We start from the raw sequence: 13037 nt of genomic DNA, 5'->3' as shown, positions 1-13037 counted from the left end.
TCCTTCCCATACCTCTGGAAGGTACTCTGAAAGGGAGTTCCTGTGCGTAGCCCACACTTCATAGGGAGTAATGCTCCCTTACCTTTAGGGCAGACTGTCTACCTGAACTCTTTGGAATTCTTCTGCATGGGAGATTCGTCTTTCTTCCTCATTTATTAGTTTTTTCAATCGTGTATGTCAGTATGGACTTACGGATATTAATTTTATACTTTGGGTTGTAATCTAACACTTTTTTTTTTTTTTTTGCTCAAATTGTTCCAGCTTTGGCCATTGGGAGCTTTTTCAGTCGCCTTCTGTGCCTCTTTGATATAACTCCATCAGTGCGTGTTTCTTTTTGTTTGTTAAGTACTTTCTTTTTTGGCGCCACATGATGAAGCAGGCTCATCTTAAACGGGCTCTTCCTGTCCCAGTCCTGGAATTGGCCATTTTTCCGAAGAGCCTTGTTCCTTTTACTACAGCATGGAGAAACCAAGATCTGAGTGCTAGATGTGCTTCTTGCTACTAGGGTTTCCTTTATTTAGGCCTTCTCATCTGGCAGAGTAAAGAAACATATGTGTGCATACTAACCCTTGTCTGAACATATCTATGACATATACAGACCTATAAATATTTCTGTATGTAACCATCTTGTCTGTATTAAGCTAAACGTGAGTTCTTACGCTTGTCTCCAATACTAATCCATCACCCTGTGGGTCGTTCTAGCCTCTTCCCCTTGCTTATCCGTAAATTACGACTTCAACAGTGAGAAACTTGGTTCCCATCACTTTACAGTAGGCACGTGTATCAGTGTCAGAGTTGTTAACCTGTAGTCTCGTGGAAAACAACTTTATCAGGTAGAATACAATGCTTATGTGCGGATTTCCTTTTGCCTTCATTCTTACAGACCCCAAAGGTTACTGAAGTCAGCACCTTTCCCCTCCCGACCGACCTCTTTCAGTCAGGTTGTTTCATACATTTGTAATACAGGTAGCTTCTCTGTCCTGTCTCCATTCCTTCCTGGGATCCCTTAATCTCCTAAAAGATTTTCTTTTAGCTTGCGTCCATTAAGGCTCACTTTGTGTTTATAAAGTTCTGAGTTTTGGTAAGTGCATAATGTCAAGTATCCACTAGTACAGAACTATAGAGAATAGTTTTATCCTAAAAGTCCCCGGCTCCAAATCCCCCAAATTCTTGGCAACCAATGATTCTTTTACTGCCTCTGTAGTTTTGCCTTTTACTGGATGTATCTGGAATGTATGTATGGAGCATTTTCAGACTGGCTTCTTTCACTTAGCAATATGCATGTAAGGTTTCTTCATTTTGTGTATTTGTGGCTTGATAGTTTATTTCTTTTGATGAATAATATTCCATGTGTCATGGTTTATTTATCACCTATTGAAGGATATCTTGGTTGCTTACAGTTTGGGGCAATTATGAATAACATTGTTATGAACATTTGCATGCAGGCCTTTAGGTTTTGTGTGACCCAAGTTGTCAGACAAATTGGATAAATACCTAAGAGCGTGATTACTACTTTATATGGTAACGCTATGTTTATCTTTACTGGAAAGTCCCAAACTGTCCTCTGAAGTATCTGTACCATTTTACATTCCATCATCATCAATGAATCCGAGTTCCTACTGTTCTGCGTCCTCGCCAGCATTTGATTCAGGTTTTTGGATTTCAGCCATTCTAATAGTTGAGTAGTATTAGCTCGGGGTGTGTGTGTGTGTGTGTGTGTGTGTGTGTGTGTGTGTTTTAATTTCAGTTCCCTAGCAGATGATGTTGAGCATCTTTTCATATGCTTATTTGCCACCTGTACATCTTCTTTGGTGAGGTGTTTGCTCAGATACTTTGCCCAGTTTTTAATTGGGCTGTTTGTTTTCTTACTGTTGAATTTTAACAATCTTTCTATTTTTGAATACCAGTCCTTTATCCGATACATGTGTTGCAATTTTCTCCAGTCAGTGGTTTAACTTTTTATTTTCCTAGCAGTGTCTTTGTAGAGAGAGCAGTTTTTAAATTTAATGAAGTCCAGCTTATCAGTTATTTCTTTCATGGTTTGTGCTTCTGGCATTGCATCTAAAAACTCATCGCAAAACCCAAGGTCACCCAGATTTTCTCCTATTGTTATCATCTAGAAGTTTTATAGTTTTGCATTTTATATTTAGGTCTGTGGTGCAGTTTGAGCTGAATTTTTGAAAGCTGTAAGGTCTTTGTCTAGATTTGGATTTTCTTGCATTTGGATGTTTAATTGTTTCAGCATCATTTGTTAGAAAGACTGTCCTTTCTCTCTTGGACTGTCTTTGCTCCTTTGTCAGAGGATAAGCCCACCATGTTTATGTGGGCTTATTTCTGGGCTTTAGTTCTGTTACATTGTTCTACTCTTCTCTTATTTGGCCAGTATAGACCCTATCTTGATCATTGTAGCTTTACAGTAAGTCTCGACGTAGGCAGTGTCAGACCTTCGACTTGTTTCTTCAGTATTATGTCAGTTATTCTAGGTCTTCTGCCTATTTATATGAACATTAGAACAAATTTGTTTATACCTACAAAATAGTTTGCTGAGATTTGGATTGGGATTGCATTAAATGTATAAACCAACTTGGGAAAATGGACAGCTTAACAATATTGAGTCTTACAATCTATTAACAGATAATATTTTTACACTTATTTACCATCTCTTTGTTTCATTTTGTCAGTTTTCTGCATATATATCCTGTACATACTTTGTTAGATTTATATTTAGGCATGTAATTTTTTTTTTTGGTTTTATAAAATGGCAGTGGGTTGTTAATTTCATATTCCAGTTATAGCTGGTATGTAGTAAAGCAAATGGCTTTTGATTGTTAGCTTTGTGTCCTGTGACCTTGCTATGATGGCTTATTATTTCCATTTTTTGTTGTTATTGACTCTTTGGGATTTTCTACATAGTAAATCATGTCATTTGTGAATAAAGACAGTTTTATTCTTTTCCTTCCCAATCTTAATACCTTTTATTTCCTTTTTTTTTTTTTTGTTTTATTACACTAACTAGCATTTTCAGTATGATGTTGAATAAGGGACTCTTACTGGGGAAAGCATCAATTTTCTTATCATTAAGTGTGATGTCAGCTGTAGATTTGTTGTATATGTTCTTTATTAAGCTGATGAAGTTCTTTTCTCTTCCTAGTTTGTTGAGTTTTAGTCATAACTGGATGCTGGATTTTGTCAGAGGTATTTTCTGCATCAATTGATATATGATTTTTTCCTTTAGCATCTTTCCATGATTAACTGCTTTTTATTTTAAATTACTTTTTTAATGTTGAACCAGCTTTCCATACCTGGAATAAATCCCACTTTGTCATGGTGTATAATTCGTTTCATACATTGTTGGATTTAATTTGCTAAGATTTTGGTGAGGATTTTTGCATCTGTGTTATGAGAGATACTGATCTGTAGATTTCCTGTCTTGTAGTGTCTTTTTTCTGGTTTTAATATTAGTAAACTGACTTTTTCATTTTTCTTCATTCTCTTCTAGGTTTTTTTTAGTGTTTATTTTTATTTTTGAGAGCGATGAGAGTGAGTGTGTGTGCGAGCGGGGGAATGGCAGAGAAGGGGACAGGATCCAAAGTGGGCTCCGTGCTGACAGCAGAGAGCCTGATGCAGGGCTCAGACTCTCAAACAGTGAGGTCATGACCTGAGCTCAAGTCAGATGCTTAACCGACTGGGCCACCTGGGCACCCCTCTCTTCCGGCTTTTGTGTATACATGTTATCTGTGATTTTAGCTGTGTGAAAATGATGTATGTGATATACGTGTGTGTGTATATATATATATATATAGTGTATGTTGTATTTGTTCACTTAAATTGTTAATCTCTAACATCCATTTAGTCTCTACCAAAGCATTGTTTCATGTTGCATCATAATTTTCATTTAGTAACAGTTATATTTAAAATCATATTGAATTTTGGGGCTTCCAGGTGGCTCAGTCGATTAAGTGTCTGACTATTGATTTTGGCTCAGGTCATGATCTGACGGTTTATGAGATCCACCCCCCCTCTGGGCTCTGTGCTGATAGCATGGAAACTGCTTGGGACTGCCTCTCCCTCTCTCTCTGCCTCTCCCTCGCTTGCTCGCTCTCTCTCTCAAAATAAATAAATATTTAAAAACATTGAATCTTAAAATGAAAAGTGTCACTCAACTATTTACAGATAAAAGGTTATACTCTGAAATCTCTAAGTTTCTTTTGTGGGATTATAGTTACATTAAGATAATGGTAAGGAAATTATTTTCCTTTGGCTCATAAAGGGAAGTGTCCTAGACTTTTTTATTTACACAGGAACTCTTACCTACAAAAGATAATGGGATCATATGCCTTGCCAGTGCGAGGGCCGTCACAGATGAGGCCTGGCCGATGGTATAGGGGCAGTTCTGTTCTCACCCACCCCTCTCCTTCTGTGTTCCCCGTCTTTCTTTCCTGCACCATTTCTGTCTCAGCTTTTGTGTGGAACTGAAAAATAGACTTTAATATTTACTTATCCTGTAAAATTTGTATTTCCTACTGTTAAATTTTTAAACAAGGTTAAAAAAAAAACCTTAAGTTTATTTCTTTTTCTCATTCTTTTGTTTGGTCAGTGTTTCTACAAGTAAAAAGTTTTGTAGGGTGTGACTGCAGAGGATGATGACAGCAGGAAATTTTAGGAGTTACAAAGTAGAAGTATAACAGGACAATTATTAAGATTTTTAATATAAAGAAAAAGATGATAGGGGCACCTGGCTGACTCAGTCAGTGGAGCTTGTGACTCTTGATCCTGGGGTTGTGGGTTTGAGCCCCACATTGAGTTGTAGAGATTACTTAAAAGTAAAAATCTTTAAAAAAAAAAAAAAAAAAAAAAAGAAGGGGCACCTAGATGGCTCAGTCAGTCGAGTGTCCGAGTTTGGCTCAGGTCATGATTCGTGGTTTATGAGTTCCAGCCCTACACTGAGCTCACTGCTGTCAGCCTGTCAGCACAGAACCCGCTTTGGATCCTCTGTCCCCTCCCCCACTTGTGCTTACCCCAAAATAAATAAATATTAAAAAGAAAAGAAACTGTTCACATGTATGTCTGCTTTTTCACAGGCGGAGAATCCCCCTAATGGACCAGATTGTGGTTATGGCTCCTTTCACCAGCAGTATTGGCTTGACGGGAGAATCATTGCTGTGGGGGTGATTGACATCCTTCCATACTGTGTGTCATCTGTATATTTGTACTACGATCCTGATTATTCATTTCTGTCTTTGGGTGTCTACTCTGCACTACGGTAAGATTACTTTTGACAGCTGTAATGGGTCATACAGAACTTCAGATAATTCCTCACTTGATTATATTTCATCATATAACAGCAGAAATCCTATTTGATAGTTCATAATAATTTTGTTGCTATAGTAGTCTCTCATATATCAATATTTAGAAATACCACTTTTAGAACTGAGGGTAGTGCCCGATGGTAATTCCCTAGCTTTTTAAGCTATCCATGTAATCTAGTGTAGGAGAAGTCATTGTATTTGTGGGGTGTTTTTGTTTATGTCTTTATTTAAGCTCCCCTATCAAAAACCACTCAATGTCCCTTAAGTATTCTAGTATTTACATATTTTTTGTCATCATTATTATAGATATTTTTTCATAATTAAAGGTTAAATGAATCTCATATAAATGAATTCAAGCAATGTAAATCTGTTGGAAGGAATATACAATTATAGAAAGTATACAGAATAGGAGTGGCAAGTCCCTGACTGTCCGCTTAATTCTCTGGCCCTCATCAAAAGATTATTTCCCTTGCATGTCCATGGATGCAGATATATGCAGCATCGGCTGGATATTTTGCATTATCCTAATGGTAAAAGGATTGGGGTCTTTTTCCATGAAAATACTGGGTCTGTTTTTATTCCTTCGTATCTGTGAATATGTGTGGTACAGAAGGGAAGGAAGATTGAAAATTATTTTTCTGTTGCTTATGTGGGAACTTGAGTCTCTGTTTCTCATTGTGTCAGTATTTTCACTTTTCCCAGTCTCTGTGTCTGATGGTCACAATCTCACATCATAGGAAGATACATTTTGAGATTATTTCTTTTATTAATTCTGTATGTACTTTTTTCTGAATTATAAAATTGGAAAAGTGGGTATTTTTCTTTAATTACTGTTTGATTTTTGTGAAAAGTCTGGTCCATAATAGATTTTGTGTGTTTTAGTGGGCCAAAGAAAAATTCTCCATCTTGGTATTTTCAACCTGAGCCATCTCTTAATGATAAGTTATAGCGATTCACAATTATACACTGTTTACGACTGATCCCTGTAATATTCCTTTATTTTTCCTTTGTATTTAATTGCATTTTTGTATAAGCTAATTAAGAATATTCGTGACTCCTGATGGCATCAATGAAATTGAAATTGATCATTTGAAACATTTACATTTTGTAACTTTAGAAGAGTGTATTTATTTCAGAAAAGCTACTTTTTTTTTTGTACCAGAATCAGTCAGCACTTTGTAATCATTGCTATTTTCCTTCTTCTTTTATTTTTGTATCTACTTTTCCACTTTACAGTATGTAGCTTATGGATTTGTTTAGACTTCTCAGATAAACATTATGAATATTTATTCCCACATAGTGAATCCCAGCCTATGTATGAAATATCATTTCATGCCTCAATAAACCAGGAGATATAGAAATCCTGCTGCATTTGAGATAGTAAATAATCAATTCCCAGCAAAATTATAAAGAGTTCTATTTACTGTTTGGTAGATCTCTAAGAAATAGAGATTTGGTAGATTTGGTAGATCTCCGGCTAGAGCTGGAGAGCTTTGAGGAGGAAGCAAAGGAGACTGAGAGCATGAACATTGTTGCCAGTTGAGAGCGGGGAGGCTGCCACTGGATTACAGCCTCGTCACTTGTTTGTAGTGGTCTGGGGGATCTGAGTTGCTGAGTTTATGGAAGAGGAAAGGCAGCCAGGAGATTGACATTTCCAAGCAAAATTGGGAGAGTAGGTTGTAAATTGCCAATTCTGTTATTGATTATAGTGTATTTCAGTGAAACTCATTTAGTTTCCCCTCCATTCCTTCAATTTCTTAAGCAATTTACAATGAATTTAGTTTTTGTATTTTAATGTATAATCAATATAGATTTTTATATAACCTAGTCTGTAGATTTAAAAAAATGTTTGAATTGGGGATCATGAACATGGCATTAATTTATGTTTTGTTAGCAAGGTGGATTTTAGAAATGAGTTCATTTGTTTAACATATTTATTTGAGAAGAATCTGTGTGTCCTGGGCATGATTCATAGAAGTGAATAAGACAGGGTTTCCAGCTTTGTCAAAGCAGATCGTAATGAGAATACCAACAACATAAATTTAGATACTCCGTTATGCTGTGACAAAAGTAGTCACAGTGCCAGGGTGAGGTCCTTTTTGAATAGGGTGGTCAGGAAAGACCTCTTGGTCAGGTGACATTGGAGGAGCCCAGAAAAAAAGGAAAGGAGCCAGCTGTGCAAAAATCTGAAGGTAAGATATAGGGAGGTTACCTGATCTGATTAATATTGTAAAACGACGACTGGTTACCACTCTGCGGGATTTATAGAGGGGCAAGAGAGCACACTGGGAAGCCAGTCAGTTGCAGTCAGCCAGGGGAGCCAGGATGCGGGCTTGGACCATAGTGGCTGCGGTGGAGGTAATGACAAGCGGTCAGACCCCCCGTAAATTTTGGAGGTTGAGCCGGCTGGATTTGTCGACATGGGTCGGACATGGGAGTGAGAGGAGAAGATTGGTTGAGGATGGCTCCTAGGTTTGGGCCCGGACAGCTGAGGGAGGGAGTGGCAGTGCAGGACCAAGCAGAGTGCCATTGTGGCGGGGCGTCCTTCCTCACTTTGAACCTTCCAAGTGGATTCGTTCTAGGGTTGGTAGGATTTATTCTGTTACAGGCCACTAACGTTCAGTCTGCTTGGATTTAGAGATACTTTTATTTTACAGATGAATTTGTAGGGTCACACCTTTTCAGTGATTTAAATGTGAACTTGCAAAATGCACAGGCTATTCACTTGAATTTCAAGCATTTGTTGCTACAAAAGAGAAAGAAAAAAAGAGAGAAAGAAAGAAAAGAAGAAAATCTTCAAGAAACAAACATAAAAACGAAACAACTTTTCTCTTACTTTAGAAATGTACTGAAGTTTTGCTTAAAACTCTTAAATACAGCCAGTCATTCACTTGGGCGGGTAGGATGAAGTTCTGTGCCCAGATTTATCCCGATACAAATGAAAACCACTCCAAGCATGGACATTGCTGACAGCTTCTTTGTTCGGTTAATCCTCGCCTATGCCCAACAAACAGGAAAAGTGGTGAGATAGCATAGTTTTTTTCCACTGTTTAGTTTTAGGGAAAATAAATATTAGAGTAGCGTCTCGATGTAGGAGAGAGTTCTACAGCAGACACACTTGCAAGGATGTGCGTGTAAATGGTCATAATCAGAGTCATTTTTCCTGAAATGTGTTGGCTTTTGAGTTTTGTAAAATTTGTTGCACTGTTTTTAACTTGATAAACCTAATCTTTTGAGAACTCCAGGGGATAATGAGTAATGTACTAAATAGATCTCTGTTTTTATGCTCTTTGAATTTTTGATCAACTAATTAGCTCTATAAAGTGTAAAGCATGAACTTAGATGCATTTGCTCAAACTAATGTAGTGTTGTTATATCTTTCTTTAGTAAAAGTTAACTTACAGTACTTTTGAAATTGTTTTTCTTTCAACACTTGGAGTTTCTTAATAGCCTAATGTCACAGTTTCAGATTTCATCAGATATTTGACGTCAGATTACATAGTACTTTGAATATTGGAGCTAGATTTAACTGTGCCTTCATCTTTATTCTTCTTTTGGCAGAGAAATTGCTTTCACGAGGCAACTTCATCAGAAAACATCTCAACTCAGCTATTATTATATGGGTTTCTACATTCATTCATGTCCCAAGATGAAATATAAGGTAAAGCTGATTTTCACGTGTCTGCTTGTACATACATTTCATGAAAATTAGTGCTTTTCTGGTTTCTCATCATTTGAGGTTAACTTGGTTGCGTATTTCGAATGTATGTCATGAGTTATTCCATGAACTTTGCATGAAATCTGGCTTGTTCATGGCTTAGAACACTGCTGGACACATAGGTGCTTAATATTTGCTTAATACAGGTTAATTTGTAGAAATTAACCAAATATTTAAAAATCCCAGGTATTCTGGAACATTCAGCAGGGCCCTGCTTACTTGGGGTATACCCACTAGTAGGAATCTACCATTTCCGGGTGGATCCTGACCCTTCCCCCCACCGCCCCATTTATTTTGTTCCTCCCTTCTGTTTTAGCTTTGTTTCCTTTGGACCCAGTCACAGTCCAGAAAAATTGGAGCTCAGTGTAAGCAGTGAGGTATTTTCAATAATAAAAATAATAATAGTAATGCAAATGTTCATAAGGTTTTCATTATAGAAAGATGAATCTTTAATTTTTGTTTCAGGGCACAGGATTTGGGCTTTGAACATGGGTTAATTAAGGGTAACGCTTTGCTGCCTCAGAAATTAAGCTTTCTGTAGTGAGAACCACGGCATTTACCGCTCTGACTTTGTAATTCATCGTACTATTGTGAGATTTAACTGTATTTCAGAATTTCCCTTTTAAAACAGTTTTGCCTTTTATATTCTCTTTAATGAAACTCTTTGATGTTTCCTAAGGATCAGTGGCCTACTGTGTGTAAAAACTCTGGGAAGTACAGAGAAGTGTGAAGGAGCAGACTCCCTATATCCTGCCCACCTGAAAAGCAGTAACTGAACACCTTTGCTCTACTTAGAACACTGCTTTAAGCTCTGAAGAGGCAAAAAGATGTAAACATGAATCTTCCTCTGAAAATTTGTAATCTAGGTGAAGATGGGAAGCATTTTACATGAAAACAGGTCAGGCCATTGGTTTGGTAAGTGGCCTGATGTAGAGTAGGCCTGATGGGGAAGCATATAGCAAAGAGAAGGAGCAGAGAAGTAAGGATTTGCTTATAGGACTTTGCCTAGTCCTATAAAAAATGGGTAACCAGAAGACTCTGGATGATTTGAAAGCTTCTCTGAGGTACTTAGGCAGCTGGGAACCCTTTTCCCAGCCAAGTGCATCGCATTTATACATCAAAAAACATATCCGAATATATAAGTTATGACTTTTTTAAGGTAGGGAAATTTTTAAAACATAAACCAAATTGAAAAGTGTACTTGAACCCCGTGTACCTATTATCCAGCTTCAGGCCATCAGTGCCTCTTGTTTCATCTGTTCTTTCTTCCCCATTCCCTCCTCCATCATCTTTTGAATTATTTTGGAACAAATCCAGAATATCATTTCATCTGTTCATGGTGTGTGTATTTCTAAAAGACAAGAGCATTTTGAAAATACACGCAGTCTCATCATCACACCTCAAAAGTATTAACGGTATTTCTAAGTACCTTTCTGTATCTAGTCAGTGTCCGTTTGTTTTGCAGTTTGACTTTGAACCCAGACGAGGCCTGTACAGTTTGGTTGATAGATCTCTTAAATCTTGTTAACCGGTAAATTTCCCCTTCCCGTACAAAGGAATACTCCGTAAAACTTGGTGATTAACTATATATGGGAACGAACAAAAGTGGTTCCAGAGTGTTGATGTTAAGTACGGAAAGTATGGGGAAGGGATGTTTCCATTGTTAGAAGCTGTGGATCTAACAGAATTGGCTTTGAAAGAAGGGTGATACACATTACCTTGCTGGTTTTATGCTGACAGCCCAGGTAGTCTGGTCAAGGCACTCTGCTGGCATTTCATCTCATATTTAAGTGTACATCGTAGGTAACTTGTGAATTTAATATTCAAATATTTCCTTTATGCCTGCATTATTAATTTAGTTGATAGGTCCAAACATATGTTCTTTTTAAAAAATTTTTAAATGTTTATTTATTTTTTGAGAGAGAGACAGAGCACAAGCAGGGAAGGGGCAGAAAGAGAGGGAGACATAGAATGCGAGGCAGGCTCCAAGCCTCAGGCTCCGAGCCATCAGCACAGAGCTCGACGTGGGGCTCAAACCCACTAACCGCGAGATCATGACCTGAGCTGAAGTCAGATGCTTAACTGACCGAGCCACCCAGATGCCCCTAAACATATATTCTATGAAGAAGGAAAAGCATGGACATATTTCTGCTTTCCAAAAATACTTACTCGGTACTGTTCTTACTAGTATTTTTTCCTTCTAGCTCATTTTTGTGGTACCAGATCTAAAGAAGCTCAGGTAGGAAGCTCAGGTACTTTAGATGTTGTAGGACAATAATAACAATCAGAAGAAAATTCTAGCCATCTTGGATATTCATCTTCCTCTGTGTACTTGTGCGCGACCCTTCTAAATGGAAGCATTTTTATGCCAGTCTTAGGGACCCGCAGAAATTTCACTTTTACTTCTCATCTGTAATGGCTACTGTAGTGTCGCAGGATTTCCCTCAGTGAGTTTTTCCTCATGCCTAAGCTCAAATCTTAATTGCTCCATATTTTGACCTATTTCTTCTTTTTTTGCTATTCATGGAAATGGTGACCATATTTTCATCCCCCCTTCCCTCTGCATGAAGACTTTTAATCCCACCTTTGTTGACTCCAGTCCAGAGTAAATACTGTGTGTTCTTCAGTCTCCTTCTTAGGTAGAGCTCTGCTTGGAAATAGACATCTGGCTTGTCTAGTTTTTAGCTAAGAATTAAAAAATGTTCTCCGTGCCGTTCGGTCAGTCTGGCTTAATCATACGCAACCGAAATTTCTCAGAATTATAGCTTCAGGATATTATTTTTAAAATTCCATTTCCATGAGAGATACCCCCATGCCTACCTGTCCTCTGGCTTACTTCATTCGTTCATTCATAAAGTACTTCCTGACCTTCTACTGGAAATGCAGCAAGATCCCTAGTCTCAAGCAACTTCCATTCTGTTGGAACACCTACAACAAGGTAATAAGACAGACGTCAGGAATAAGCACTGTGTTATGTGGCACATACTAGGTGTGGCTCCTTTAGAGTCGGGGTCAGGGCGGGCCTCTCTGAGGAGTCATGTTGAGGCTGAGATTTGATTGACAGGAAGTCAGCCCATGGGAAGGTGAGGGGTCATTTCAGGACCAGACCAAGGCTCAGTGCTGCTTTGCTTTTGAGTTGTTGCTGTCATCCATTTGGCTATCCTTTAGGGTGACCTGTGGAACTTTTTTTTTTTTTTTTTTGAGAGAGAGAGCATGTGCACACGTTCCAGTGGGGGAGAGGGGCAGAGAGAGAGAGAGAGAGAGAGAGAGAGAGGAGAGAGAGAATCTCAAGCAGGCTCCACACTTAGCACAAATCCTGATGCGGGGCTCGATCACATGATCCTGGGATCATAAGTTGAACCAAAATCAAGAGTCGGACACTCAACCAACTGAGCCACTCAGGTGCCCCATAGGATGACCTGGGGAACTTTACAAAGATACTGATAATTGGGCCCTATCTTCTAAGATTTGGGGCTCAACCATGGGCATCAATTGTTTTTTTAATGCTCAGAGGATTCTAATGTGAAGGCAAGCTTGAGAACCACCACACCAGATTAATTTTTCACATCTCAGAGCCTAATAATGAACTGGAAAAATGATTACTTCTCATTTTAAAGTTGGCTCTTTTCTGTTTATTAAAGTGAGAATCACTCATATTGAAGAAGTTCGTATCTACGCTTTGTTACCTGGGTCCTGGAACGTCTAAGGCTGAGTGACTGGAGTCTTCCAGCTGGGTGTTCCCTTTACCCTTACTGATCTGTTTCTCTCTCTCTCTCTCTCTATACATCCTCCATGCTTGCAAACTCCTCATTCATCGTTCCGCAGCCTAGCGGTCACTTGCTCCAGTAACCTGTATGGGACACTAAGGCTAGACTTGACCACCCACCCACCCCACCCCCTCCTCCCTTAGCAGTCTACAGTCCTTTCCAAAATTCAAGTCTGTCTCCTGTGCATATGCTCGTGAGACCCTCGTGATGTTTATCTTCGTCACGTATGCAAGTACCTAACAG

The 13037-nt window shown here is 38.4% G+C and overlaps 1 protein-coding gene across 6 annotated transcripts in view; it reads left to right on the top strand.

Annotated features, from left to right (window-relative positions):
* The window catches only part of ATE1 (arginyltransferase 1), a 157245-nt gene that overhangs the window by 66929 nt on the left and 77279 nt on the right, over nt 1-13037 (top strand). For all 6 annotated transcript variants that reach the window (XM_049645871.1, XM_049645870.1, XM_049645869.1 and 3 more), the window contains 2 exons: nt 5082-5263; nt 8871-8970. In XM_049645871.1, coding sequence (XP_049501828.1) covers nt 5082-5263; nt 8871-8970 — 282 coding nt within the window. The remainder of the gene's footprint in view (nt 1-5081; nt 5264-8870; nt 8971-13037) is intronic.

This window comes from Panthera uncia, chromosome D2 (genome assembly GCF_023721935.1).
Source record: "Panthera uncia isolate 11264 chromosome D2, Puncia_PCG_1.0, whole genome shotgun sequence".
Lineage (NCBI taxonomy): Eukaryota > Metazoa > Chordata > Mammalia > Carnivora > Felidae > Panthera > Panthera uncia.
The sequence above is the reverse complement of the archived record's forward strand: the minus strand, read 5'-3'. Positions and strand labels throughout refer to the sequence as shown.